This window comes from Calliphora vicina, chromosome 2 (genome assembly GCF_958450345.1).
Source record: "Calliphora vicina chromosome 2, idCalVici1.1, whole genome shotgun sequence".
NCBI classification, from domain to species: domain Eukaryota; kingdom Metazoa; phylum Arthropoda; class Insecta; order Diptera; family Calliphoridae; genus Calliphora; species Calliphora vicina.
The window spans coordinates 129,175,360-129,202,222 of NC_088781.1; the positions used below are offsets into that span (position 1 = coordinate 129,175,360).

The 26,863-nt window shown below is 25.5% G+C and overlaps 2 protein-coding genes across 2 annotated transcripts in view; one reads left to right on the plus strand and one right to left on the minus strand.

Annotated features, from left to right (window-relative positions):
• CenG1A (Centaurin-gamma-1A) overlaps positions 1-26,863 on the plus strand; it is a 357,592-nt gene that overhangs the window by 75,116 nt on the left and 255,613 nt on the right. The window lies entirely within an intron of this gene.
• LOC135951097 (uncharacterized) lies at positions 2,874-3,706 on the minus strand. The gene is made up of 3 exons (XM_065500679.1): positions 3,574-3,706; positions 3,234-3,506; positions 2,874-3,176 (listed from the first exon to the last, which is right to left on the minus strand). The coding sequence occupies exons 1-3, from the start codon at positions 3,622-3,624 to the stop codon at positions 2,952-2,954; spliced, it is 549 nt and encodes a 182-aa protein (XP_065356751.1). The 5' UTR covers positions 3,625-3,706; the 3' UTR covers positions 2,874-2,951.

The window sequence follows — 26,863 nt, forward strand, 5'->3', positions numbered from 1 at the left end:
TATGATAAATTTTGCTAAAATTTTGAAAAATAAAAATTTCCCTTAAAAGGGAAATTTTCTCAAGTTGGGGTAATTTGAAAACTTTTAATGGCAAATGAAAGATTAAAGGCCTATAACATTATGCATATATGATTTAGCAAAATTTTTGTATTTTGATTTAACAAATTTTTAAAAAAATCGAAAATGTTTAACAAAAATTTTGAAAAATTTTAAATATTCGGCTTTTTTTATAAAAATTCACGATTTTTAAATTGAAATAGTTTTATTAATGATTAAAAATTAGTTTTGAGCAAAAATATTACCAAAATATTAAAAAAATAAAAATTTCCCTAAAAAGGGAAATTTTCTCATGTTGGGGTAATTTGAAAACTTTTAATGGCAAAAGAAAGATTACGGACCTATAAAATTATTCGTATATGATTTAGCCAGATTTCAGTATTTTGACTTAAGAAATTTTTAAAAATTTAAAAAAATTCGACAATTTTTAACAAAATTTTTAAAAAATGTAAAATGTTTGTCCTTTTTATATACAAATGCCCGATTTTTTAATTGAAATAGTTTTATTAAGGCTTAGATATTCTTTTTGAGAAAAAATATTGAAAAAGAAAAATTTCCCTAAAAAGGGAAATTTTCTCAAGTTGAGGTAATATCAATATTTTTCATGCCAAATTAAAGTTCAGAGATCTACAATACAACTTATATATAATTTATGTAAAATATTGTATTTAGCTGAAACAATATTTTTAAAGTTTTAAAAAAATTCGTAAATTTTGAACAAAAAATTTTAAAAAGTAAATTTCTGGCCATATTTATTTGGAAATATCATGATTTCTTAAATGAAATAGTTATCTTTAGGCTTTTTAATTCAATTTGGGCAAAAAATTAGCCAAAATATTGAAAAAGAAAAATTTCCCTAAAAAGGGAAATTTTCTCAAGTTGAGGTAATATCTAAATTGTTCATGCCAAATTAAAGTTTACAGATCTACAATACAACTCATATATAACTTATGTATAATTTAGTATTTTGGTGAAACAAACTTTTAAGAGTTTTAAAAAAATGCAAAAATTTTGACCAAAAACTTTAAAAAAATAAATTTCTTGCCATATTTATTTAGAAATGTCATAATTTCTTAATTGAAATAGTTCTCACAAGGCCTTTAAATTCAATTTTACCAAAAAATTTGGGAAAATATTGAAAAATAAAAAATTTCCCTAAAAAGGGAAATTTTCTCAAGTTGGGGTTATTTCAAAATTTTTGATGGCAAATGAATCATAAAACTTCCTAGATACTGAATTATACTTTATAGAAACTTTATTCAAGATTTCGTTTAACAAAACTTTTAAGAGTTTTAAAAAAATGCAAAAATTTTGACCAAAAACTTTTAAAAATAAATTTCTTGCCATATTTATTTAGAAATGTCATAATTTCATAACTGAAATAGTTCTCATAAGGCCTTTAAATTAAATTTTGGCAAACATTTTGGGAAAATATTGAAAAATAAAAAATTTCCCTAAAAAGGGAAATTTTATCAAGTTGGGGTTATTTCAAAATTTTTGATGGCAAATGAATCATAAAACTTCCTAGATACTGAATTATACTTTATAGAAACATTATTCAAGATTTCGTTTGACATAAAATTCAAAATTTTGGAAAAAAAATTTTGGAATTGAAAAATATTTCTTTTTCTGTTTACTTTGCTAATAAAATTAAGGATTTTTCGCTTAAATTGTCATTGTTATTATGCCAGCAGAAGTTTGGTAACTTAATATTGTAAAAATATTGAAAAATAAAAATTTCCTTAAAAAGGGAAATTTTCTCAAGTTGGGGTAATTTAAAATTTTTTGATGGCAAATGAATCATAAAACTTCCTAGATACTGAATTATACTTTATAGAAACATTATTCAAGATTTCGTTTAACAAAAAATTAAAAAGTGTGAAAAAATGTTTGGAAATTAAAAATATTTATTTTTTGTCTACTTTTCTAATAAATTTTAAGATTTTTTTGTTTTCATGTAAATAGAAGTTTGGTTAGAAAATATTGTAAAAATTTTGAAAAATAAAAATATCTCTAAAAAGGGAAATTTTCTCAAATTGGGGTAATTTCGAAATTGTTGATGCCAAATGAGTCATCTAACTCCTTATATACTGAATTATATTTTACAGAAACTTTGTTCCAGATTTCGTTTAACAAAAAATTTAAAAAATTTTGTTCATGGATTTGAAAAATATTTTTTTTTTTTTGTCTACTTGCCTATAAATTTGTAGGTTTTTTTCGTTTAAATTGTCTTTGTTTTTATGTAAATAGAAGTTTGGTAGCAAAATATTGTAAAAATATTACAAAATAAAAATTTCCCTAAAAAGGGAAATTTTCTCAAGTTGGGGTAATTTTAAAATTATTGATGCTAAAAGAAAGTTCTACTTCCCCAGATACTGTATAGGATTTTACAAAACTTTAATTAATGATTTGTTTAACTAAAATTATAAAAATATTGAAAAAATTGATTTTTTGGAGCAATTGAAAAATATTTTCTTGTTTATTTTTTTTCCTACAAAAATTTTTAAATTTTTTTTATTCAAATTGTTGTTGTTATTATCTAAATAACAATTTGAAAATTAAATATTTTAAAAATATTGAAAAATAAAAATTTCCCTAAAAAGGGAAATTTTCTCAACATGGGGTAATTTGAAAAATTTTAATGGCAAAAGAAGCCTTTAGTTGTTTAGTTACTAAATTATGTATTATAATGGCAATTTTAAAGATTTTGTTTAACAAAAAAGTAATAAATTTGGAAAAAAATATTTTTTTTTCCAAAATTTTTTGTCTAACTTTTTATGAATTTTCCCTGCCTTTTTAAATAAATTTTTAAACTGTTTTCTTTTAATTTTTTTCTTTAACTTTAGTTGTTTATTCTACCTCTAATATTATATATTTCTATTTTTTTCTTAAACCTAAAATACCACTTTATCTTTTTGCATATTATCAATAAAACGATCCACTGTGGTTTCCACCACTTTACCGCTATGTTTGGCCATTTTCCAAAAATAAACTGCCACATCGGCCAAGAAATTCTTTAGCAAATCCTTAATGCCATTCTCCTCTAACACCTTTTGATAATCATCATCTTCCATGCCGGTTTCCTCAGGCTCATTTAGCAACAAAGAAGATTTATCGATCTTGAAAATAGTTGGAGTTTAATGAGTTGCTCTCTTTTATTATTTTTATTTACTTACCTTTCTCAAAGATTCCCAATAAAGTTCATCTTTTCTATCCAAACTTTGCTCCTGTTTGACCAACTCCAATTTTTGCACAAATGATTCAATGTCTTTATAACGTTGGGTCTCTGGATTTAAAGAGGTCTTCACTTTATTGAAGAAACCAATTTGATTTTTAAAGATATTATTAAGAAACTCTTCTGTTTCCAAGCGAACTTGTTTTTCAAATTCTTCTTTGGTTTCATCGGTGATCAAAGGGGAAGGGGGTCTTAAGACACCTGCTAAGGAAAGCTGTAATATTTTTTATTTTTTTTAGTTTTTCAATATTTTTTTAATTCAAAACTAATTTAACACTCACTTGTATGGCACATATTATAACGAATACACTATAAAATTTTGAAGCCAACATTTGAATTTATTTTTATAGTCCTTCTTATTTAAGCTCTGGCTTGAGACTAATCGTTTCAATTACCTCTAAGTCTTTGGCTTTGTAAAAATATTTCCTATCTTGTCTTGTCTCCCCTGATTGTTTCAAGTGCTGATGATTTTCTCCCTCGTTATCAGTTGAAGGTCAATTTTATTATGATTTTGAGACTGGGTATTCTATAGTAAAAATAAAATATAATTGAACTTTTTCTTTACTCAATTGATAATGACGGTATGTGTTTTTTCGCCATATAATTAAATTAAATAATTATTTATTTAGCTCGCTTTAAGCGACATAATTTTACAATCATTCATAAACTAATCTGCCCCCATAATTTGCGTTGTGGGGTTTCTATTTTTAATTATTGTTATTTAATGGCCTGATGCTATTAGATTTTAGTACTTTTTTCTATAATTTAATTTAAACATTTACCTAAAACGTGCTTTAGATTGCAGAATAAGTGTACACACTTCTTGCCACCTTTTTCTCTCTCTCTCTCTCGATATCTAATGGGAATTCTAACACTTGTTTAGTAGCTTGACAGTGTTTAGTTTGCCTGGCTGCATATTTTCTAAGCTATTTTATGCAAAGCTAATAATTTATTAGCATAAAATTCCATAAGTAATTTTTTATTTCTTTTAATCGTCTACTTTAATAGCAAGAAAAAACATTTATAGTCTACGCAGTATTTACGTTTGAATTTAAAGTCTTAAAATTGTAATAAATAAACATAAATTTATGTAAATTTTTAAATTTAACCATAAAAGCTATAAATTGTGATATAATTTATAGCCTTTTCTTATGGGAATATTAATGAAAAATTACATTCTTTTGTAGAAAAGAAAAATTTTCGCTTTTTAGATAAAATTTTCAACATTTTTTATCTAAATATTAAATTTTTTTAATAACAAATATCTGTTTTCCTTACATTTATAGCAGCTCTTTAAATTGATATTCATTTTTTGCAGAATTTCAAAAGTTGAGAAAATTTTCCTTTTTAGGGAAATTTTTGTTTTTCAATATTTCCACCAAACTTTAATAACAATTTATATAAAATCCCTCTATTACATTTTATAACCAATAAAATAATAAATATTTTTTATTTTAAACAATATTTGTTAAAATTTTCAAAAAATTTCAAAATTTATTAACAAATTTTTGAATTTGTATAGAAAATTTTAAAATTTATTAATTTTTTCTTAAACAAATAAATTTTAAAATTTATTAATTTTTTCTTAAACAAATATTAGTTTCAATGATAAAAACCAATAAAATTTATATTGGCATAATTTTTTTACAAATTACCCCAAGTTGAGAAAATTTCCCTTTTTGGGGAAATTTTTATTTTTCAATATTTCTACCAAATTTTAATAACAATTTATATAAAATCCCTCTATTATATTTTATAACCAATAATATAATAAATATTATCTAGTTTAAACAAATTTTTTTTAATTTTTCAAAAAATTTTAAAAATTGTCAACAAATTTTTTGATTTGTAAAGAAAATTTTAAAATTTATTAATTTTTTTTAAACAAATATTAGTTTCAATGATAAAAACCAATAAACTTTATATTGGCATATTTTTTTTACAAATTACCCCAAGTTGAGAAAATTTCCCTTTTTAGGGAAATTTTTGTTTTTCAATATTTCTATCAAATTTTAATAACAACTTATAGAAAATCACTCTATTATATTTTATAACCAATAAAATAAATAAAAATTTTCTATTTTAAACAAAAAATTCAAAAAATTTAAAAATTTATTAACAAATTTTTGTATTTAGGTAGAAAATTTCAAAATTCATTAATTTTTCTCTTAAACAAATATTAGTTTCAATGATAAAAACCAATAAACTTTATATTGGCATCAGTTTTTTAAAAATTTTCCCAAGTTGAGAAAATTTCCCTTTTTAGGGAAATTTTTGTTTTTCAATATTTCTATCAAATTTTAATAACAACTTATAGAAAATCACTCCATTATATTTTAAAACCAATAAAATAATAAATATTTTCTATCTTAAACAAAATTTTTTAAAATTTTCCAAAAAATTTAAAGATTTATTAACTAATTAAGTATTTCAAACATTACATGAGTTTTAAATTTATTACCTCATTTAGTTTTTATTTCTCTCTAAACATTTTAAGAAACATAAATTTTTTATGTTCATTTCAATTTCTAAATATTTCCTCTACCTTAATTCCTGTTTCTATTCTTTACAAAATTTCTCTTTTTTCCAAGATCAATAACGAATCAATTTCATTTTTCATTTATACACTTATAAAATTGCACATTAATATTTAAGTATGCAATTAAATTCTTCATTTTAAAACCTGACCCCTAAAAGTATGCAAACGGTCATCATTAAATTACAGCTACATGCATAAAATAAAAGGATGATATAACACAAAACCAACAACAGCAATATACTAGCTATCATCAGCCAACCAGCCAGTCTATACGAAAAGCCTTGAAAATGTATCCTCCTCCCCCAACCCCCAAACGCCTTGTGCATATGCAATGTAATATAATCACCACTCAAAATTGCATTGCATACTTAGTTGGCATATTGAATTGTCTCTGTACTTTTTGCTCAGGCGTTCGTTCACGTTTTCGTGTGTATTATTTTATATTTTCATCGTATTTGATGGCTACAATATAAACGGATTTTGTGATTATCTTATAAAACCCTGCTGGCATGTTAAAATTTCCTTTATTTTGGGGGTGGGGTGTAAATATTTGTGTTGTGTTACATACGTGTTTTCGATATTGCTGTTAACCATTATTTGCCATAAAGTTTTATGTTAAATTCCAACCATGTTGTTGTGTTTAAAATCCAAATGAAATTTTAATACGAAGACAGACAAATTTTATTTTTATGCTATTTTTAACGTTACAAGTTTAAGTACCTTGTAGGTTTTCCGCATGAGCAGAATATAATCAAGTAAAGTAGAGGAATCAGGGGCGTGAAAGAAGGAAGTTTCGATTTTGGATTCTGGAGATCTAAAGAATACAATTACTTACTTAAATGTGTGTCTCTGCTAATTGAATGTATTAAAGTGTCTTTGCTGTAGCGTAGTTTATGATATTCAAAAGTAATGTTTGAGTGTCTATACTACTTCAGAGTCTTTGCTGCTTAAAGTGTCTTGACTACTTCAGTGTCTAAATTAAGTGGCTGTGCTGTACTAAAGTGTCTTGGTAATACAGCATCTTTGCTGCAGTGACTTGAGTGCTTAAAGTGTCTTTGCTGCTGTGTCATAAAATGTCTCGACTACTTCAGTGTCATTGGTTAATTTTAACAGATTTTAGCCAAAGTACAGACTATATGAACTACTTCAGTGTCTTTGCTCTGGTGTCTTGGCTACTTCAGTGTCTAAGTTAAGTGGCTGTGCTGTACTAAAGTGTCTTGTCTACCTGTGTGTCTTTGCTATAGTGTAGTTTATTGCCTATGTTCTTCTGGACGCTTGTATCTATGTTGCGTTGCTTAAAGTGTCTTGACTATTTCAGTGTGTTTACTACTTTAGTGTCTGTTTTTTTGCAAATAGTCTTTTCTCCACTACACTTATCTTTCTGTATACGCCCCTGTTTACTTACATGATTTCAATAAAACCAAACTACGTATATTCCATGATTTTTCGGTTAAAGTGTCATTAAATAATGCCACAAACGACTAGCGGTTAGGTAAGTTTTTAATGTCGTAGATTTCTGTTGCAGCAACTGCTGCTGCTGTTTGTCGCAGCCACTTCCCCTTGCAAGCAAGTGCAAGTGTAATGCAGCAATGTTTACTGAATGGTTGAATTTGAGATGGGTGGTTTATGTTTGTTATTTGCTAGAGATGTGTAGTAGTATACTTTACACACCATATGTATGGCCATTTAAGCGTTATAATAGCATTTTAAAAAAAGAGTATACATTTAGGCGTTTTGCCGAAACACGGAGATTGTTTTTGGTATGAGCTCGCCTACCTCCTAATCTTTGTTTAATCCATAATAAATGTTTAACAATTTTGCCAAAAACAACAAAACAGAAATGTGGTAATGTAAATTTAAATGAGATTGTTCACAGGCGAAGGCTGATGATATGGAGTGTAACAAATTTGTATTACAAAGTTAAAAGAATATTTTTAAAGCTTAAAATTTTGGTTTTTATTTAAGGAAATTAAAATTTTTTTAGTTGATGTTTAGTTAAAAATTAATTCTTAATGAATTCGCTATTAAATTTGTTAAACATTTTGAAAACTAAAAATTTCCCAAGAAAGGGAAATTTTCTCAAAATGGGGTAATTTGGAAAATATGTATGGCAATTTAAAGATTTACATAAACTTTATCATAAAATATTAATTATTTTAAAAAGAACTAAAAATTTCTGGGAACATTTTAAAAATTTCATAAAAAAATTGAAATTTAATTAGAAAAATGTTGATTAATTTTTAAAAATTCTAAAACTTAAAGCAATATTTTATAGTTACTTGTTGTTATTTAGTTATATTTTAGTTATAAACTGTTTCTGAGTAATTTGCCATTAAAAAATTTTCAAAATCTTTAAAAATAAAAATTTCCGTAAAAAGGGAAATTTGTTCAACTTGAGGTAATTTCGAAAATTTGTATTCCATTTAACAAAATGCATAATATTTTATTATAATATAATATTTATATAAAAGAAAATTGCAATTTTCATTAAAAATTTTTAAAATTTCATGAAAAAATCTAAATTTTAGCTCAACAATTAAAATTTTTTTAAAGTTCGAATTTTTTAGCAATTATTCATAATTGTTGGTAGTTTTTAAGTTATAATATTGTTAGAAAATGATTTTAAATGAAATGCCATTAACCATTTTTCAAAATCTAGAAAAATAAAAATTTCCCTAAAAAGGGAAATTTTCTCAACTTGGGGTAATTTGCTTAAAATTGATAGCAAATTAAAGATTTATATAAACTGTGACATAAAATAATATTCAATTTAAAGAACAATTTAAATATCCTGCAAAATTTTTTAAATTTCATGAAAAATTCAAAATTTATGTCTAACAATTTAAAAGTATTTTTGAAAACTTGGAATTTATGCATTTATTTATCAAATTTTTGTGTTTTTTTTTAAACTGATATTGTGTAAAATGTTTTCTAAATGATTTGGCATTAACATTTTTTCAAAATCTTGAAAAATAAAAATTTCCCTAAAAAGGGAAATTTTCTCAACTTGAGGTAATTTGTTTCAAATTGATAGCAAATTAAAGATTTATATAAATTGTGAAATAAAATAATATATAAATCAAGGAAACTTTTAAACTTCCTGGAAATTTTTAAAAATTTCAAGAAAAAATCAAATTTTGGTTGAAAATTTAAAAATATTTTTTTAAACGTTAAAATTGTAGCTTTTATCTGTCAACTTTTAGTTTTTTTAAGGTGTGATATTGTTTAAAGATTTTTCTAAACGATTTGTCATTTAGAAATTTGAAAAATGTGAAAAAATAAAAATTTCCCTAAAAAGGGAAATTTTCTCAAAATGAGGTAATTTGAAAAAAATTAATGCCATAAAAAAGCTCTGCAGACAATTTAAACAAATCGTATAAAAATTTAAGAAAAATATTAAAATTGTTAAACAAATCTGAAAGTTTTGTAATTTTTTACTAGTTACTTAAGAAATGTGCTTTATTTTATGATTATTATTGATTTTTAACTCATTTGTTTATTTCTCCTTTTCATTTTAGGTAAGTCTGCTTTAAATATAGTCCTGCTTTATACGTAAGTTTTCCTTAATTGAATAACAAATTTACTAAACCTTTGATTCCCTTTAAATCTCTGTTTACAATTGTCATTATTAACTTAAATGTTTTTTATTACCCACTACAATTCTAAACCATTTTTGTATGCAGCCATATACGACAATTATTGCAAAAAAAAAAAAAATCCTTTCAAATTCATTTTACAAATTACCCTCAGACACAAAAACTTTTCCACACTCTAGTCCCTATGACAAAATACAAAGTAATGTTCTCACTCCTGTTTACATTTCAATAAATATCAATTGTTTAAACAAAAAAAAACCTCTAACATGGACACCATGTTACTCTGGCTCTGTCATACTGAAATCATACACCCCACTTCCTGTCATCCTTCCTTCCTTCCATTTTTTTTTCAAATACTTAGCGCAAATTTGCTGTCTGTCCCTCTCTATTGTAACCAAGGGGAATACAACATTTTCTATATAAATTTTATTATAAGTATGGCTGTGTTTTATTTTTATGTTGACCAACTATTTAACCAAAACATATTCAGTAAATGAATAGTCGTTCATATTTATTTGCCAATACAACAAAGAACCAAACATTGAGTCTGGTTTATGAGTTGGCTCATCGTCATCAGCAGTCCTCATGCCATTTCAATAAACCTGTGTGTAAATTTTCAAAAATGTTTTACACAATATTTTATGGTCTCTTTGGGTAACTCTGTCAGCCAGCCAGCCGCCCTTGCGCCCCCACCCTGGTGCAGTACTTCATCCATTTGCTAGTTATTTAACAAACAAATAATGCTTATTATATGGTAAATTTACACTTTGTCTCTTTGTTTCTAACCGCAGCAAAGAGTTTTAAAACATTCGCAGTAAATTAAATAAGGAAACCGGAAAATCTTATTATAAATAGCAAAATATTGGAAATTTCACTATAAATAGCAATGTTTTAAAAGACTTTTCTGAGAAATAGCTACATTTTCACTATAAATAGCAAGATTTTTAAAATTTCCACCATAAATAGCAACATCTTAAAGACTTTCACTATAAATAGCAATATTGTGAAATCTTCCACTATAAATAGCAATATTTTCAAGAAGTTCATTATAAATAGAATCGATTTTGAAGTTTTTACAACAAATGGCAACATATTAAAGACTTTTACTTAAAATAGCAACATTTTGGAGACTTTCACTTAAAACTGCAACTCTTTGAAGGCATTCACTATAAATAGCAATATATGGAGGACTATCACTACAAATAGCCACATTTTGATGATTTTCACTATAAATAGCAACACAGATTTCAATATTACATAATAAATAGCAACAGTTTGAAGACTTTCAATAAAAACTCAAACACTTTGAAGGCTTTCCAAATAACAACATTTTAAAGACTTTCTCTTTAAATAGCAACATGAATTTCACTAGAAATAACAAAATTTTGATGACTATCACTAGAAATAGCAATATTTTGAAGATTTTTTTATAAATAGCAACATTTTGCAAACTTCCTTTACAAATAGCAACATTTTGAAGACTTTCTCTTTAAATAACAACATGACTTTCACTAGAAATAAAAACATTTTGATGATTACCACTAGAAATAGCAATTTTTTGAATATTTTATTATAAATAGCAACATTTTGCAAACATTCTCTACAAATAGCAACATTGTGAAAACTTTCTCTTTAAATAGCAACATGACTTTCACTAGAAATAACATAATTTTGATGATTACCACTAGAAATAGCAGTATTTTGAATATTTTTTTATAAATAGCTACATTTTTCAAACTTCCTTTAAAAATAGCAACATTTTGAAAACTTTCTCTTTAAATAACGACATGACTTTTCCTAGAAATAACAACATTTTGATGACTACCACTAGAAATAGCAATATTTTGAAGATTTTTTTATAAATAGCAACATTTTGCAAACATCCTTTACAAATAGCAACATTTTGAAGACTTTCTCTTTAAATAGCAACATGACTTTCACTACAAAATAACAACATTTTGATGACTACCACTAGAAATAGCAATATTTTGAAGATTTTTTTTGCAAACTTCCTTTACAAATAGCAACATTTTGAAGACTTTCTCTTTAAATAACAACATGACTTTCACTAGAAATAAAAACATTTTGATGATTACCACTAGAAATAGCAATTTTTTGAATATTTTTTTATAAATAGCAACATTTTGCAAACATCCTCTACAAATAGCAACATTGTGAAAACTTTCTCTTTAAATAGCAACATGACTTTCACTAGAAATAACATCATTTTGATGATTACCACTAGAAATAGCAATATTGTGAAGATTTTTTTATAAATAGCAACATTTTGCAAACTTCCTTTACAAATAGCAACATTGTGAAAACTTTCTCTTTTAATAGCAACATGACTTTCCCTAGAAATAACAACATTTTGATGACTACCACTAGAAATAGAAATATTGTGAAGATTTTTTTATAAATAGCAACATTTTACAAACTTCCTTTACAAATAACTATATTTTGAAAACTTTCTCTTTAAATAGCAACATGACTTTCACTAGAAAAAACAACAATTTGATGACTACCACTGGAAATAGCCATATTTTGAAGACTTTATTATAAATAGCAACATTCTGAAGACTTTCTCTTTAAATAGCAACATGACTTTCACTAGAAATAACAACATTTTGATGATTACCACTAGAAATAGCAATATTTTGAAATTTTTTTATAAATAGCAACATTTTACAAAATTCCTTTACAAATAGCAACATTCTGAAAACTTTCTCTTAAATAGCAACAGGTCTTTCACTAGAAATAATAACATTTTGATGACTACCACTAGAAATAGTAATATTTTGAAGACTCTAACTATAAATAGCAACATTTTTAAAACTTTCGCTTTAAACATTTTGAAGTTTTTTCCCTAAAAATAACTTTACACTTTGCAGGCTATATTGAAAGTTTAATAGCAAAATTTTTAAGTTTTTCACATTTAGCAGACTTTCACTAGAAATAGACACATTGTAATCCCTTCACTATAAATAGCGGCATTTTGAAGACATAAGTGCTGCTCATCTATTGAGGCCAAGAACGAATGAAACCAATTTCGGATACTTTGTTCTGAAGTGAAGCGTATCCAAGAGAAAGCGTTCTGCATAGATCGAAACAGATAGTAGTCGGACGGGTCACGGACTGGACTATAAAGCGGGTGAGGCAAAACTTGCCAATTACTTTTCTAAATACTTTTTAACAGGTATTGCAACATGTGGCCTAGCGTTCTTATAGTGAAATATTACGGTTTCATGTCTGACCGCATATTGTGGACGTTTTTCGGCCTTGGATATTTGAGTTTGGTGTCGATTCGTCTGATTGGCCGGCCTTCTCCTATGATCTCTTACGTTTCGGGTTATCGTAATGGATCCATTTTTCCTTCACCAAATTATACTTCAAAATAAAAATCTTAAATATTTTTAGGCAAACAAAATTTATTGTTTCTTTCCAAAGTTGTTTTTTTAATTTTTTGGAAAAAAATTTCTAATTGTTTTTTTAAATTTTCAAAATTTTTTTTAAATTTCAAAATTCTTTTTTAAATTTCAAAATTTTTTTTTTAAATTTCAAAATTTTTTTTTTTAAATTTAAATTTTTTTTTATTTATGGTCTCATACACGTCGTTGCATAGGTCTTTGATATATCTATCATTAGATATCCATATTGTCTATATTAATGACTTAGTAATTCAGATAAAGGTCAAAAATCGAGGTTGTCCTGGTTTTTTCCTTATATCTCAGTCATTTGTGGACCGATTTTCTCGATTTTAAATAGCAACCGAGCCAGAGATATGAATCGTGTATGTATGTTATTTGGGGACTTCGGAAAGTTGATTTCAACAGACATACAGACAGACGGACGGACTTGGCTTAATCGCCTCCGCTATCTGTAAGGATCCATAATATATATACTTTATAGGGTCGGACAATTATATTGTGGAAATTACAAACGGAATGACAAACTAATATATACCCTTCTCACGAATTTGAAGGTTATAATGACAGATATGTACCCTTCAAAATGACATATAAATTATTAACAAGTAAGAGAGCTATATTCGGCTGTGCCGAATCTTATATACCCTTCACCAAATTATACTTCAAAATAAAAAATTTAAATATTTTTAGGTGAACAAAATTCAGTTTTTTTAATTTTTTGAAAAAAAAATTTTAAAATTGTTTTATTTTAAATTTTAAAATTTTTTTTAAATTTAAAATTTTTTTTTCAAAGGTCTTTGAAATATCTATCATTAGATATCCATATTGTCTATATTAATGACTTAGTAATCCAGATACAGGTCAAAGATAGGTCAAAAATCGAGGTTGTCCTGGTTTTTTCCTCATATCTCAGCCATTTGTGGACCGATTTTGCTGATTTTAAATAGCAAACTTCTCGATAGCATGTCTGACAGAATTATTGAAGATTTGGATCCCGAAGATATCATGGGTCTTCAGAAAATTGATTTCAACAGACAGACAGACGGACATGGCTTAATCGACTCCGCTATCTATAAGGATCCAGAATATATATATTTCATTGGGTCGGAAATGAAAAATGTAGAAATTACAAACGGAATGACAAACTTATATATACCCTTCTCACGAAGGTGAAAGGTATAAAAACAAAAATCACGTTCAAAAGATACGCCATCTATTGTAAGTCTCGCTTTGAAAGTTTTACAATAATTTGTATACCCTTCACCATGAGTGGCAAGGGTATATATAAGTTTGTCATTCCGTTTGTAATTTCTACATTTTTCATTTGCGACCCCACAAAGTATATATATTCCGAATCGTTATAGATAGCGGAGTCGATATAGCCATGTCCGTCTGTCCGTCTGTGTGTTGAAATCAACTTTCTCAAGCCCCCAAATAACTTACATACACGAATGATACATCAATATCTCCGAAATTCCGGCTCGGTTGCTATTTAATATCGAGAAAATCGGTCCACAAATGGCTGAGATATAAGGAAAAAAACAGGATAAAATTCGGCACAGCCGAATATAGCTCTCTTACTTGTCTTATTTAGTTTTCTCCTTAAGGTAGGCAATGAATTTCGTAATGTTTACTATAAATAGAAAAATTGTAAAATTTTAAAATAAATAGCTAAATTTTTACTACAAATAGCAACATTTTTAAACTTTTTCTATAAATAAATTTTAAAATTTTCGTTATAAAAAATAAAATACTGAAAATGTTGCTATAAATTATTTCTTGCTCTTTTCAAATCTCCTTTAGTATTGTCAACATTCTATGTTTGTGTTGTGTATTTGCTGTGTAATGTCCTCATATTTTGTCATTGTATTGACAAAACCAACAAATACAAACACACATTCACACAATAAATGTGTAGTTTGCAATTATACCTGCCATCACCCCCTCCCTATTGCCTCTCCTTTAAAGTATAAATGATTCTCTCTCTACTTCCTCTCTTACTGGACATTATTCGTTTCTCTATTGTTTGTTGTAGTCGTTGAATGTGTTTTCATATAATTTTCTATATGAACTTCCGTTTCCGTTTAAATTTTACAGTACAGTGTGCAGTCAGTGCTAGCCTAGCCATTCGTTTGGCTATTTAAAGTTTCCATTACAGTGTCGTTTTGCTGTTTTATCTGTTAAAGTTATGCATTTGTCTTTGTTTCTTCCTAGCTGTAGCTTCAATTTATTTAAATTCTTTATAGTTTTCTATTTATTTGTGTTTTAAAAACCATTTGTTGTCTGCAAAGAGGTTTCTATTTATATTTTTTTGTTCCATTTTTGTCCTGTTGTATGGCGGCGCCATAAAGTCTTTTTTATTCCATTTCAACATTTGTTATGCATTTATTCATTCAATATTCATTGTTTCCTAATAGGATTGTTGTTGTTGGTTATATGAGTGTACAACTAGAAGAGTGGAAAATATTTCCTCTTGTTTTTTTATATCTGTTTGTTTCTATGGTTAAAATGATACTTCTACTACTAAAAGTATGCTTTGCATTTTTGTATTTTATTATTTATGGTAAACTTAACATTTTTGTACAAGTATTACGGCTGCAAAATAGGCTTAATGTTTGTTCTACTGCTAAAGGAGTTTGTTCAATTGTTGGTATTAAAAAAATGAGGAATTAAACTCTGAAAAAATGTTAAAATTTTATTTCGTTCAAATATGTTTTAATGGCCTTAAAATATGCTACAGAATTTGTATATTTATTGGTTGCTCTTGAGCCATTAATTCCTTAAGGTTTTCGTTTACAGCCTGATTTATTTTCTTTTAGTCTATGTGCTGAAGTTTGTTAGTTATTGCCTGCTGCAATAATTTTCTTGTTTAGTTTGCTCCTTAAGGTAGGCAATAGCATTAAAATTACACAAATTTTAAACATTTGATTAACAATTTTATGTAATTATATTTAAAAATCTTTACTTATTTCATAACTTTAGGAAATGTCATACAAATTATAGTTATATCCTTAAAATTTAATTAATAATAAAAAGTTTTCCTCATAACAACTCTTCTTTCAATTAACATTACACACCACCTAAAAACCATTGCCTATTTTAAGGCTTTCACATAAAATCTTCTAATCAAAAACCCAACCATTTGAATTTATGGTTTAATTTAAAACTTTCTACAATTCATGTTAATGTCACTAATTAAAACACCAGTAATGTTTGGAAATACATGAAAGCAAAGTATATTTTTAGGCTATGCCACAAATAATTTACATTTTTGATTTGTTGGTTCGTTGGTTGCTGGTGTCTGCTAGAAATCAAAGTTGTTTTTAACAACCCAAAATTAAAAGCCATTAAATTTAAATACATACTGCTTGGTTTACAGCAACTTTAAAATAAAGCCACAGCAACAAAAGTATATTTTAAGGGGTCACAGCCTGAAAACTCAAACACAAAGTTGTTGAGTGTTTTTTTTTTGATGACATATTGTATTATAATCATACTTTGACTTTACGCAATAATAAACATAAGACAATGTAAGAGAGAGAGAGTTATATAAAGACAATTGTCTTTCCCTTTTCCTAAATATAAATCAACATGTTTGAGGCTGTTTGCAAAACTTAAGGCCATACACAGTCAATTATGTCATTTAAACGTTGAGTACTACTCGGAGAGAGACAGACAGACAAAACGTTATATAATATAGTAGATAAAACAAAAATCCTTTAAGAATTTAAGGTTTGAGGCCTTATGGAGTATGGGAGTTTGTATAAAAAGTACTTGTGGTTAAGCCCGCTGTGTATGACTTGCTTTGTATGAGTTTTTTTTTAGCGTACTTTTGCTCTGTTTTTTTTTCATTTGTCCCCTCTTCAATTGCAAGAGTCATGTGAGTGTTATCAGATTGCTGCTTGTTAAAACACCATGATTATTTGCCGAGTGTTTTGTGCTATTCTATATTTTACAATGCTGAAAATGTTAATTACATACAATTCATGCTGAAAATGACAGGAGGTTTATATGCTTGTAGGAGAGAAAAAGGGGTAAAAAAAGAGCACAAAAACAGGTAAAAAAGAAGAAAAAAAAGGGAACTTTAGTAGAAAGTGGAAACATTTTTATGATTTTATTGAGCTATTTATAGTAAAATTTTAGAATTTAGCTATTTATATTAAAATATTACAATTTATAGTGAAATTTTGCTATTTATAGCTATTTTAGTAAAATTTTAATATTTTGCTATTTATAGTAAAATTTTTAACATTTTGCTATTTATAATAAATTTTTAGAATTTTTCTATTTATAGTAAAATTTTTAACAATTTGCTATTTAAAGTTAAATTTAACAATTTTGCTATTCATAGTAAAATTCTCATAAATTTGCTATATATGTAACATTTTTAAGATTTTGCTATTTATAGTAAAATGTTCACAATTTTGCTATTTATAGTAAAATTTAACAATTTTGCTATTTATAATAAAATCTTAGAATTTTGCTATTTAAAGTAAAATTTTCACAATTTTACTATATATAGTAAAATTTTTAACAATTAGCTATTTACAGTAAATATTAACAATTTTGCTATTTATAGTAAAATTCTCATAAATTTGCTATTTATGTAACATTTTTAAGATTTTGCTATTTATAGTAAAATTTTCACAATTTTGCTATTTATAGTGAAATTTTCACAATTTTGCTATTTATAGTAAAATATTCACAATTTTGCTATTTATAGTAAAATTTTTAACATTTTGCTATTTATAGTAAAAGTTAACAATTTTGCTATTTATAATAAAATCTTAGAATTTTGCTATTTAAAGTAAAATTTTCACAATTTTGTTATTTATAGTAAAATTTTTACAATTTTGCTATTTCCAGTAAAATTTTTACAATTTTACTATTTATAGCAAAATTTTAAAATTTTTCTATTTTTAGTAAAATTTTACTATTTTGTTATTTATAGTAAAATTTTACAATTTAGCTATTTATAATAAATTTTTAAAATTTTTCTATTTATAGTAAAATTTAACAATTTTGCTATTTATAATAAATTTTTAGAATTTTGCTATATATAGTAAAATTTTTAACAATTTGCTATTTGTTTTAAAATTTAACAATTTTGCTATTTATAGTAAAATTCTCATAAATTTGCTATATATGTAACATTTTTAAGATTTTGCTATTTATAGTAAAATTTTCACAATTTTGCTATTTATAGTAAAATTTTTAACATTTAGCTATTTTAGTAAAATTTTAATATTTTGCTATTTATAGTAAAATTTTACAATTTTGCTATTTATAGTAAAATTATAATAAATTTGCTATTTATAGTAAAGTTTTCACAATTTTGCTATTTATAGTAAAATTTTCGCAATTTTGCTATTTATAGTAACATTTTTAACATTTTGCTATTTATAGTAACATTTAACAATTTTGCTATTTATAATAAAATCTTAGAATTTTGCTATTTACAGTAAAATTTTTACAATTTTGCTATTTATAGCAAAATTTTACAATTTTTCTATTTTTAGTAAAATTTTACTATTTTGTTATTTATAAATTTTACTATGCTATTTATAGTAAAATTTTACAACTTTGCTATTTATAATAAATTTTTAAAATTTTTCTATTTATAGTAAAATTTAACAATTTTGCTATTTTTAGTAAAATTTTACAATTTTTCTACTTATAGTAAAATTTAACAATTTTGCTATTTATAGTAAAATTTAACAATTTTGCTATTTATAGTAAAATTTAACAATTTTGCTATTTATAGTAAAATTTTTAACATTTGGCTATTTATAGTAAAATTTAACAATTTTGCTATTTATAAAAAATTTTAGCCCCAAATCTTTGGGGGTCCATAAAAAAGTGCATGACTTTGGGCAAAACTGGGAGACGCAGGTCTTTTTTTTTGGTCTTTTATCACGTATGAAGACATTATGAAGACTTTCACTACAAATAGCAACATTTTCAGTATAAATAGCAATATTTTGAAGACTTTCACTATAAAAGCAACATTTTCAGTATAAATATCAGCATTTTGAAGACGTTCACTATAAATAGCAACATTTTGAAGATTTTCACTATAAATAGCATAATTTTCAATATAAATTGCAGAATTTTGAAGACTTTCACTTGTTTCAATAGCAACATTTTGAAGACTTGCACTATAAATAGCAATGTCTTCAGGCTACAACTTTTCCTCAGAGACTAAATAAAAATTCCGAACTGTTTGCACAATATGAGCCTGAGAAAATAATCAGTTTTTTGCAAAAATGACACCGAGCCCCCAAATCTTTGGGGTCCCATGAAAAAAGTGCATGACTTTGGGCAAAACTGGGAGACACGGGTATTTTTTTTTTGGTATTTTATCACGTAGTGGTGTCCGTATATGGTTATATTTCCATGACTCCAAAAATTATACACAGTGTAAGTTAAATTCTTGAAGTGAACTTTGCTCATCTAAAATTTTATAATTTTTTCTTTCCAATGTTTAGCCTTCGAAAATCTTTTGTTTTTATCTTAAGTTTATTTATTTAGGGTAAAACCCTTTTCAGCCTAAAACTAGGCAATAATTTTTGTTGACTTAAGCAGTTTTTTCTTTTGCATTTGGGACAAAGTCGAAATAAACAAGGTTTTTTCTTAAGCAGCATCTTGCTAAAGACTTACCCTTTTCAGTCGATTGAAATTCAATCTGGATTTCTTTATCTAACACGAGCTGTTTTGTTGTATTTAGCTAATTTTTACATAAACACTTGACCACTGCTGATAAATTTGTTTATTAAATTGTATTAGGAAGTTTTTTTTGTAACTTAAATCAAACATCCCTTAAGTATGCAAATATTTGAAAACTTAATAAGATTTCTCTCCCAATTTAAAGTAAAAAAAAACTAATTTTTTTGACTTTTTTTATAGCAAAAAATTTTTTTATTAAACCTGTTTTTCTTTTGACTTATTCTTCTTATAATTTCATTAATTTAACCCTTAAAGTATGCTTCACTTGTTATTGTTTGCATGTATAATATTTGTTATTTTTTTCGAGTTTTTATATCCCCCTTTCCTTTTGCAATTAATTTAACATTATCATGAATATTTATTATAAAATCGCGTTCATTGTAAAGCAGAAAATGAAAGCAACTGCCAACACCTTAAGTAAACATTTGGAGCATATCTTAAGGAGGTAATCAAAAGTATTTTGTTATGCATTGTTTACCATTTTAAGTACAAAACACACGTGATTTTAAACATGAACAAAAAAAAAACAACATACAAAAGTGCTTAATATTAAACCCTTTTTTTTCAAATTCTCTGCCTTAATTTTCATTTCTGTTGTACATGTTTAAAACTCCATCCAACACACAACAATGACATTGCGAAATGTTGGCTGTTTATAATGAAAACCACTTTATAGCATACATTACAGGGATTTCATTTTAATATTTTCACTCTACTTGAGATTTCTTTATTATTCATATACCAACTCATTCATATATTCACTTCTTGCTTTACAATTGAATTCATTCATGTGTGTTTGAGTTCCGGGATTTTTTTTATTTTTTTGTTCAAAATGATTTTAAATAAATTTATGATTTCTTAAGAACAACATGTTGTTGTTCACTTTTCTTTTGCAGAAGTACAAATATGGAATAAAAAATTAAACATACTTGACAGTCTTTTGTTTCTTTAGCTTGTTTTTTGGATTTTCTGACACAGACAAAATAAAAGGAAAGGAAAGCAAAGCATATTGTAAGGATGAAATGTACAAAAATATGTTGCCTGCGTAAGGGCATAAGGAAGTTGTTTAAAAAACAATCAAATTGTAACAGATAAAAAAAAAACTTAATTAAAAAGATTTTAAGATTAATACATGATTTTGAACTTCAATGAAGTAGAAAGAAACTTTTAAAATTTAATGCAAATAACAAAGTTCTGGAAATTTTCACTACAAATAGCATTATCTTAAAGACGTTCATTGTAAATAGCAGCATTTTGAATACTTTCACAACATTTTCACTATAAATAGCAACATTTTGATGACTTACACTATAGATATCCACATTATCACTATAAATAGCAACATTTTAAAGACTTTCACTATAAATAGCAACATTTTGAAGACTTGCACTATAAATAGCAAAATTTTCTTTATAAATAGCAACATTTTGAAGACTTTCACTATAAATAGCTATATTTTCACTATAAATAGCAACATTTTGAAGACTTTCAATATAAATAGCAACATTTTGAAGACTTTCACTATAAATAGCTACATTTTCACTATAAATAGCAACATTTTGTAGACTTTCACTATAAATAGCAACGTTTTTAGTATAAATAGCAACATTTTGAAGACTTGCACTATAAATAGCAATATTTTCAGTATAAATAGCAACATTTTGAAGACTTTCACTATAAATAGCTACAATTTCACTATAAATAGCAACATTTTGAAGACTTTCACTATAAATATCAGCGTTTTCAGTATAAATAGCTACATTTTGAAGACTTGCACTATAAGTAGCAATATTTTGAAGCTTTCACTATAAATAGCAACATTTTCAGTATAAATAGCAACATTTTGAAGACTTTCACTATAAATAGCAACATTTTTACTATAAATAGCAAAATTTTGAGGACTTTCACTATAAATAGCAACATTTTGAAGACTTTCACTATAAATAGCAACATTTTCCATATAAATAGCAACTTTTTGAGGACTATCACTATAAATAGCAACTTTTTCATTATAAATATCAACATTTTGAAGACTTTCACTATAAATAGCTACATTTTCACTATAAATAGCAAACTTTTGAAGACTTTCACTATAAATAGCAACATTTTGAAGGCTTTCACTATAAATAGCTGCATTTTCACTATAAATAGCAACATTTTGTAGACTTTCACTATAAATAGCAACGTTTTCAGTATAAATAGCAACATTTTGAAGACTTGCACTATAAATAGCAATATTTTCAGTATAAATAGCAACATTTTGAAGACTTTCACTATAAATAGCAAAATTTTGAGGACTTTCACTATAAATAGCAACATTTTGAAGACTTTCACTATAAATAGCAACATTTTCCATATAAATAGCAACTTTTTGAGGACTTTCACTATAAATAGCAACTTTTTCATTATAAATATCAACATTTTGAAGACTTTCACTATAAATAGCTACATTTTCACTATAAATAGCAACATTTTAAAGACTTTTACCATAAATAGCAACATTTTGAAGACTCAGTATAAATAGCAAAATTTTCCATATAAATAGCAACTTTTTGAGGACTTTCACTATAAATAGCAACTTTTTCATTATAAATATCAACATTTTGAAGACTTTCACTATAAATAGCTACATTTTCACTATAAATAGCAACATTTTGAAGACTTTCAATATAAATAGCAACATTTTGAAGACTTTCACTATAAATAGCAACATTTTCACTATAAATAGCAAACTTTTGAAGACTTTCACTATAAATAGCAACATTTTGAAGACTTTCACTATAAATAGCAACATTTTCACTATAAATAACAAAATTTTGAAGACTTTCACTATAAATAGCAACATTTTATATATAAATAGCAACTTTTTGAGGACTTTCACTATAAATAGCAATATTTTCAGTATAAATAGCAACATTTTGAAGACTTTCACTATAAATAGCATATTTTTCAATATAAATAGCTGCATTTTCACTATAAATAGCAACATTTTCTTTATAAATAGCAGCATTTTGAAGACATTCACTATAAATAGCTATATTTTCACTATAAATAGCAAAATTTTGAAGACTTTCACTATAAATAGTAACATTTTGAAGTCTTTCACTATAAATAGCAAACTTTTGAAAACTTTCACTATAAATAGCAACATTTTGAAGACTTTCACTATAAATAGCTACATTTTCACAATAAATAGCAACATTTTGAAGACTTTCACTATAAATAGCAACGTTTTCAGTATAAATAGCAACATTTTGAAGACTTGCACTATAAATAGCAATATTTTCAATATAAATAGCAATATTTTGAAGCTTTCACTATAAATAGCAACATTTTCAGTATAAATAGCAACATTTTCAGTATAAATAGCAACATTTTGAAGACTTGCTCTATAAATAGCAACATTTTGAAGACTTTCACTATAAATAGCAACATTTTCCATATAAATAGCAACATTTTGAGGACTTTCACTATAAATAGCAACATTTCCACTATAAATAGCAACATTTTGAAGACTTTCACTATAAACAGCAATATTTTGAAGACTTTCACTATAAATAGCAACGTTTTGAGGACTAGCACTATAAATAGCAACATTTTCGGTATAAATAGCAACATTTTGAAGACTTTCACTATAAATAGCAACCTTTTCACTATAAATATCAACATTTTCACTATAAATAGCAGTATTTTTAAGACTTGCGCTATAAATAGCAATATTTTCATAGAACACTTTCACTATAAATAGTAACATTTGCACAATAAATAGCAACATCTTGAATACTTTCACTATAAATAGCAATAATTGCACTATAAATAACAACATTTTGAATACTTTATCTGTAAATAGCTAAATTTTCACTATAAATAGCAACATTTTGAAGACTTTCACTATAAATAGCAATCATTTGAAGTATTTCAGTCTAAATAGGAAATTTAACGTGTGGAAAATTTTACTATAAATAGTAAAATTTTTAAAATTTCATTATAAATTGAAAACAAAATTAATTTTTCTTAAAAATCTTTTTATTTTAAATTCTCTATAACTTTTCACTTTTTCCTTTAGTAATTTTTTCTTCTCCTGTCATTTGTCACATCCGTTTCCTATTAATATAGTTTACGATTATTACCTCAACAATATTCCTTTCTCTGACTGCATAAAAATTATATTTTATTACGCTTTTGCATACATTTGCCAACAAAATAAAACGACTCATTTAATTTTAACATTTGTTTCTTAAAGCCCAAACGAAATAAAAGCGAAACTTTATCTTTTCATTGCTGTAACAAATTTCTGTTGCTTTATAATAAAATCAGTTAAATACCTGGTGGTTTTGTTAAACAACCCTCCAACAATATAAAGGAAAACTTTGTTTTTTTTTATGAAAATTACAAATTTTTGTCACTGCTTTGGATGTATGAAAAGAAGAAAAACTTTATTTATATTTGCTTGTAGCTAAATAACGAGAAAATTACTGTTGAAAAACAGAAAAACTTTTGCTGTCGCCAAAAAGACTTGGTAAAAAAAGTAGATTATAACATTTCTGCTTTAATACTTTTCTAAAGGGGAGAGTTAATAACTTGCTGGCTTTATGTTTTAGAGAAATTTTTATAGAATTTTATTTTTTTCATTTCTCGCTCTTGAAATAGTTTATAGCGTCTCAGGTAGTTGTGATTAAAATGATGATAAAACTAAAATAAAGTTATTAAACAAGCGGATAAACATCTACCGGGAATTTGAACAGCTTGGTTAAAACGAGACAACTTTTTGTCTTCAAATATAATAAGATTTGATTAAAAGTTTCGCCAAAGAATTTTTGCGAAAAAAAACACCCAAAAGTATGCAACCTTTTTTTGTAAGTTAGATATTAACCAGAAGAGAAAGAGTTGTTCGTATTATTTGCATCATAAACTCTTTGCATGCATTTCTAGCTTTTCTCTTGCTTGCTATTACAAAATTAACTTAATTGCTTTAAACTCTTCCTACTTATTTCCCTAAATTGCATATTTACTTTGATCTTGTCGCCTAATCCATCTACTTTGCTTTATTTCCAAAAGTAGCTTTGCTGTCTCTTGGCAAGTACCCTTTTAGTTTTGCAGTCAAATTTTCCTTTTTATACCATAAAAAGACAATTAAATAAATTAAATTCCATTAAAAGATTAAGCACTTAATACAAATAACATATAATTTTTGTAGTTATACTTATAAGTTGTTGTTGTTTTTATTTCTTATCATTTAATAGAATGATTTAAAATCTTGGCACAACAACACAATGACAGCAAATATAATCTACAAAGAGTTGTAGAGAAATTTATACCACCACAGCCCACATTTAATTATGAAAATTGCAGCTACAATTAAAAAAAAAAGCAAAAAAAAAATATCAAAATATGAGACTACAGTGGCATAGAAAGTTATGGGAGGGATGTAAGAGAAGTAAAGCGAGCTAAGGCTAAAAAGTTTATAAAACTATCAATAGCACAAATATTGCTTTAAATAGCAACATTTTTATGACTTTCACTGCAAATAGCAACATTCTGAAAAATTTTGATAGACTTTCACTATAAATAGCTGCTTTTTGAAAACTTTCAATATAAATAGCATTAGTTTAAAAACTTTCCAACATAAATAGCAAAATTTTTAAGACTTTCTCAAGAAATAATAATTTGTTTTAACAATTTCTCCATAAATAGCAACATTTTGAAGACTGCCATTAAAATATACATAATTTTAAAGACTTTCTCTGGAAATAGTAGCATTTTGAGAACTTTCACTATAAACAGCAACATTTTGAATTTGATAACTAGCCAAATTATGAAGTTTCGCTATATATAGCAACATGCTGAGGATTTTCAGAGTAAATAGCAACATTTTTAAGACTTTCACTAAAACTAGTATCTGTTTGAATACCAAAAATAGTAACATTTTTAAGACTTTCTCTGAAATACCAAAATAGCATAATTTTGAATACCCCTGGGAGACTTTAAAACTGTTACTATAAATAGTAGAATCTGAAAATTTCATTATAAATAGCAGAATTTTTAAAAATAGCAGAATCTTGAAAATTTCACTATAAATAGCAAAACCTTGAATATTTCATTATAAATAGCAGAATTTTGAAAATTTCACTATAAATAGATAAATCTTGAAAATTTCACTATAAATAGCAGAATCTGAAAATGCTTCTATAAACCGCAGAATGTTGAAAATTTCACAATAAATTGCAGAATTTTGAAAATTTCGCTATAAATAGCAAAGTCCGAAAATTTCACTATAAATAGCAAAATCTTGAAAATTTCACTATAAATAGCAAAATCTTGAAAATTTTGCTATAGTAGCAAAGTCTGAAAATTTCACTATAAATAGCAGAACCTTGAAAATTTTACTATTAATGCAGAATTTTGAAAATTTCATTATAAATAGCAGAATTTTAAAAAATTTCACTATAAATAGCTGAATTTTGAAAATTTCACTATTAATAGCAAAATCTTGAAAATTTTTCTATTAATAGCAAATAAATAGAATTTTGAAAATTTCACTATAAATAGCAGAATCTTGAAAATTTCACTATAATAGCAAAATCTTGAAAATTTCACTATAAATAGCAATATCTTGAAAATTTCACTATAAAGAGCAGAATTTTGAAAATTTCGCTATAAATAGCAAAGTCTGAAAATTTCACTATAAATAGCAAAATCTTGAAAATTTCTCTATAAATAGCAGAATTTTGAAAATTTCGCTATAAATAGCAAAGTCTGAAAATTTGACCATAAATAGCAGAATCTTGAAAATTTCACTATAAATAGCAAAATCTTGAAAATTTCACTATAAATAGCAATATCTTGAAAATTTCACTATAAATAGCAAAATCTTGAAAATTTCTCTATAAATAGCAGAATTTTGAAAATTTCGCTATAAATAGCAAAGTCTGAAAATTTCACTATAAATAGCAGAATCTTGAAAATTTCACTATAAATAGCAAAATCTTGAAAATTTCACTATAAATAGCAATATCTTGAAAATTTCACTATAAATAGAAGAATTTTGAAAATTTCGCTATAAATAGCAAAGTGTGAAAATTTCACTATAAATAGCAAAATCTTGAAAATTTCTCTATAAATAGCAGAATTTTGAAAATTTGGCTATAAATAGCAAAGTCTGAAAATTTCACTATAAATAGCAGAATCTTGAAAAATTCACTATAAATAGCAAAATCTTGAAAATTTCACTATAAATAGCAATATCTTGAAAATTTCACTATAAATAGCAGAATTTAGAAAA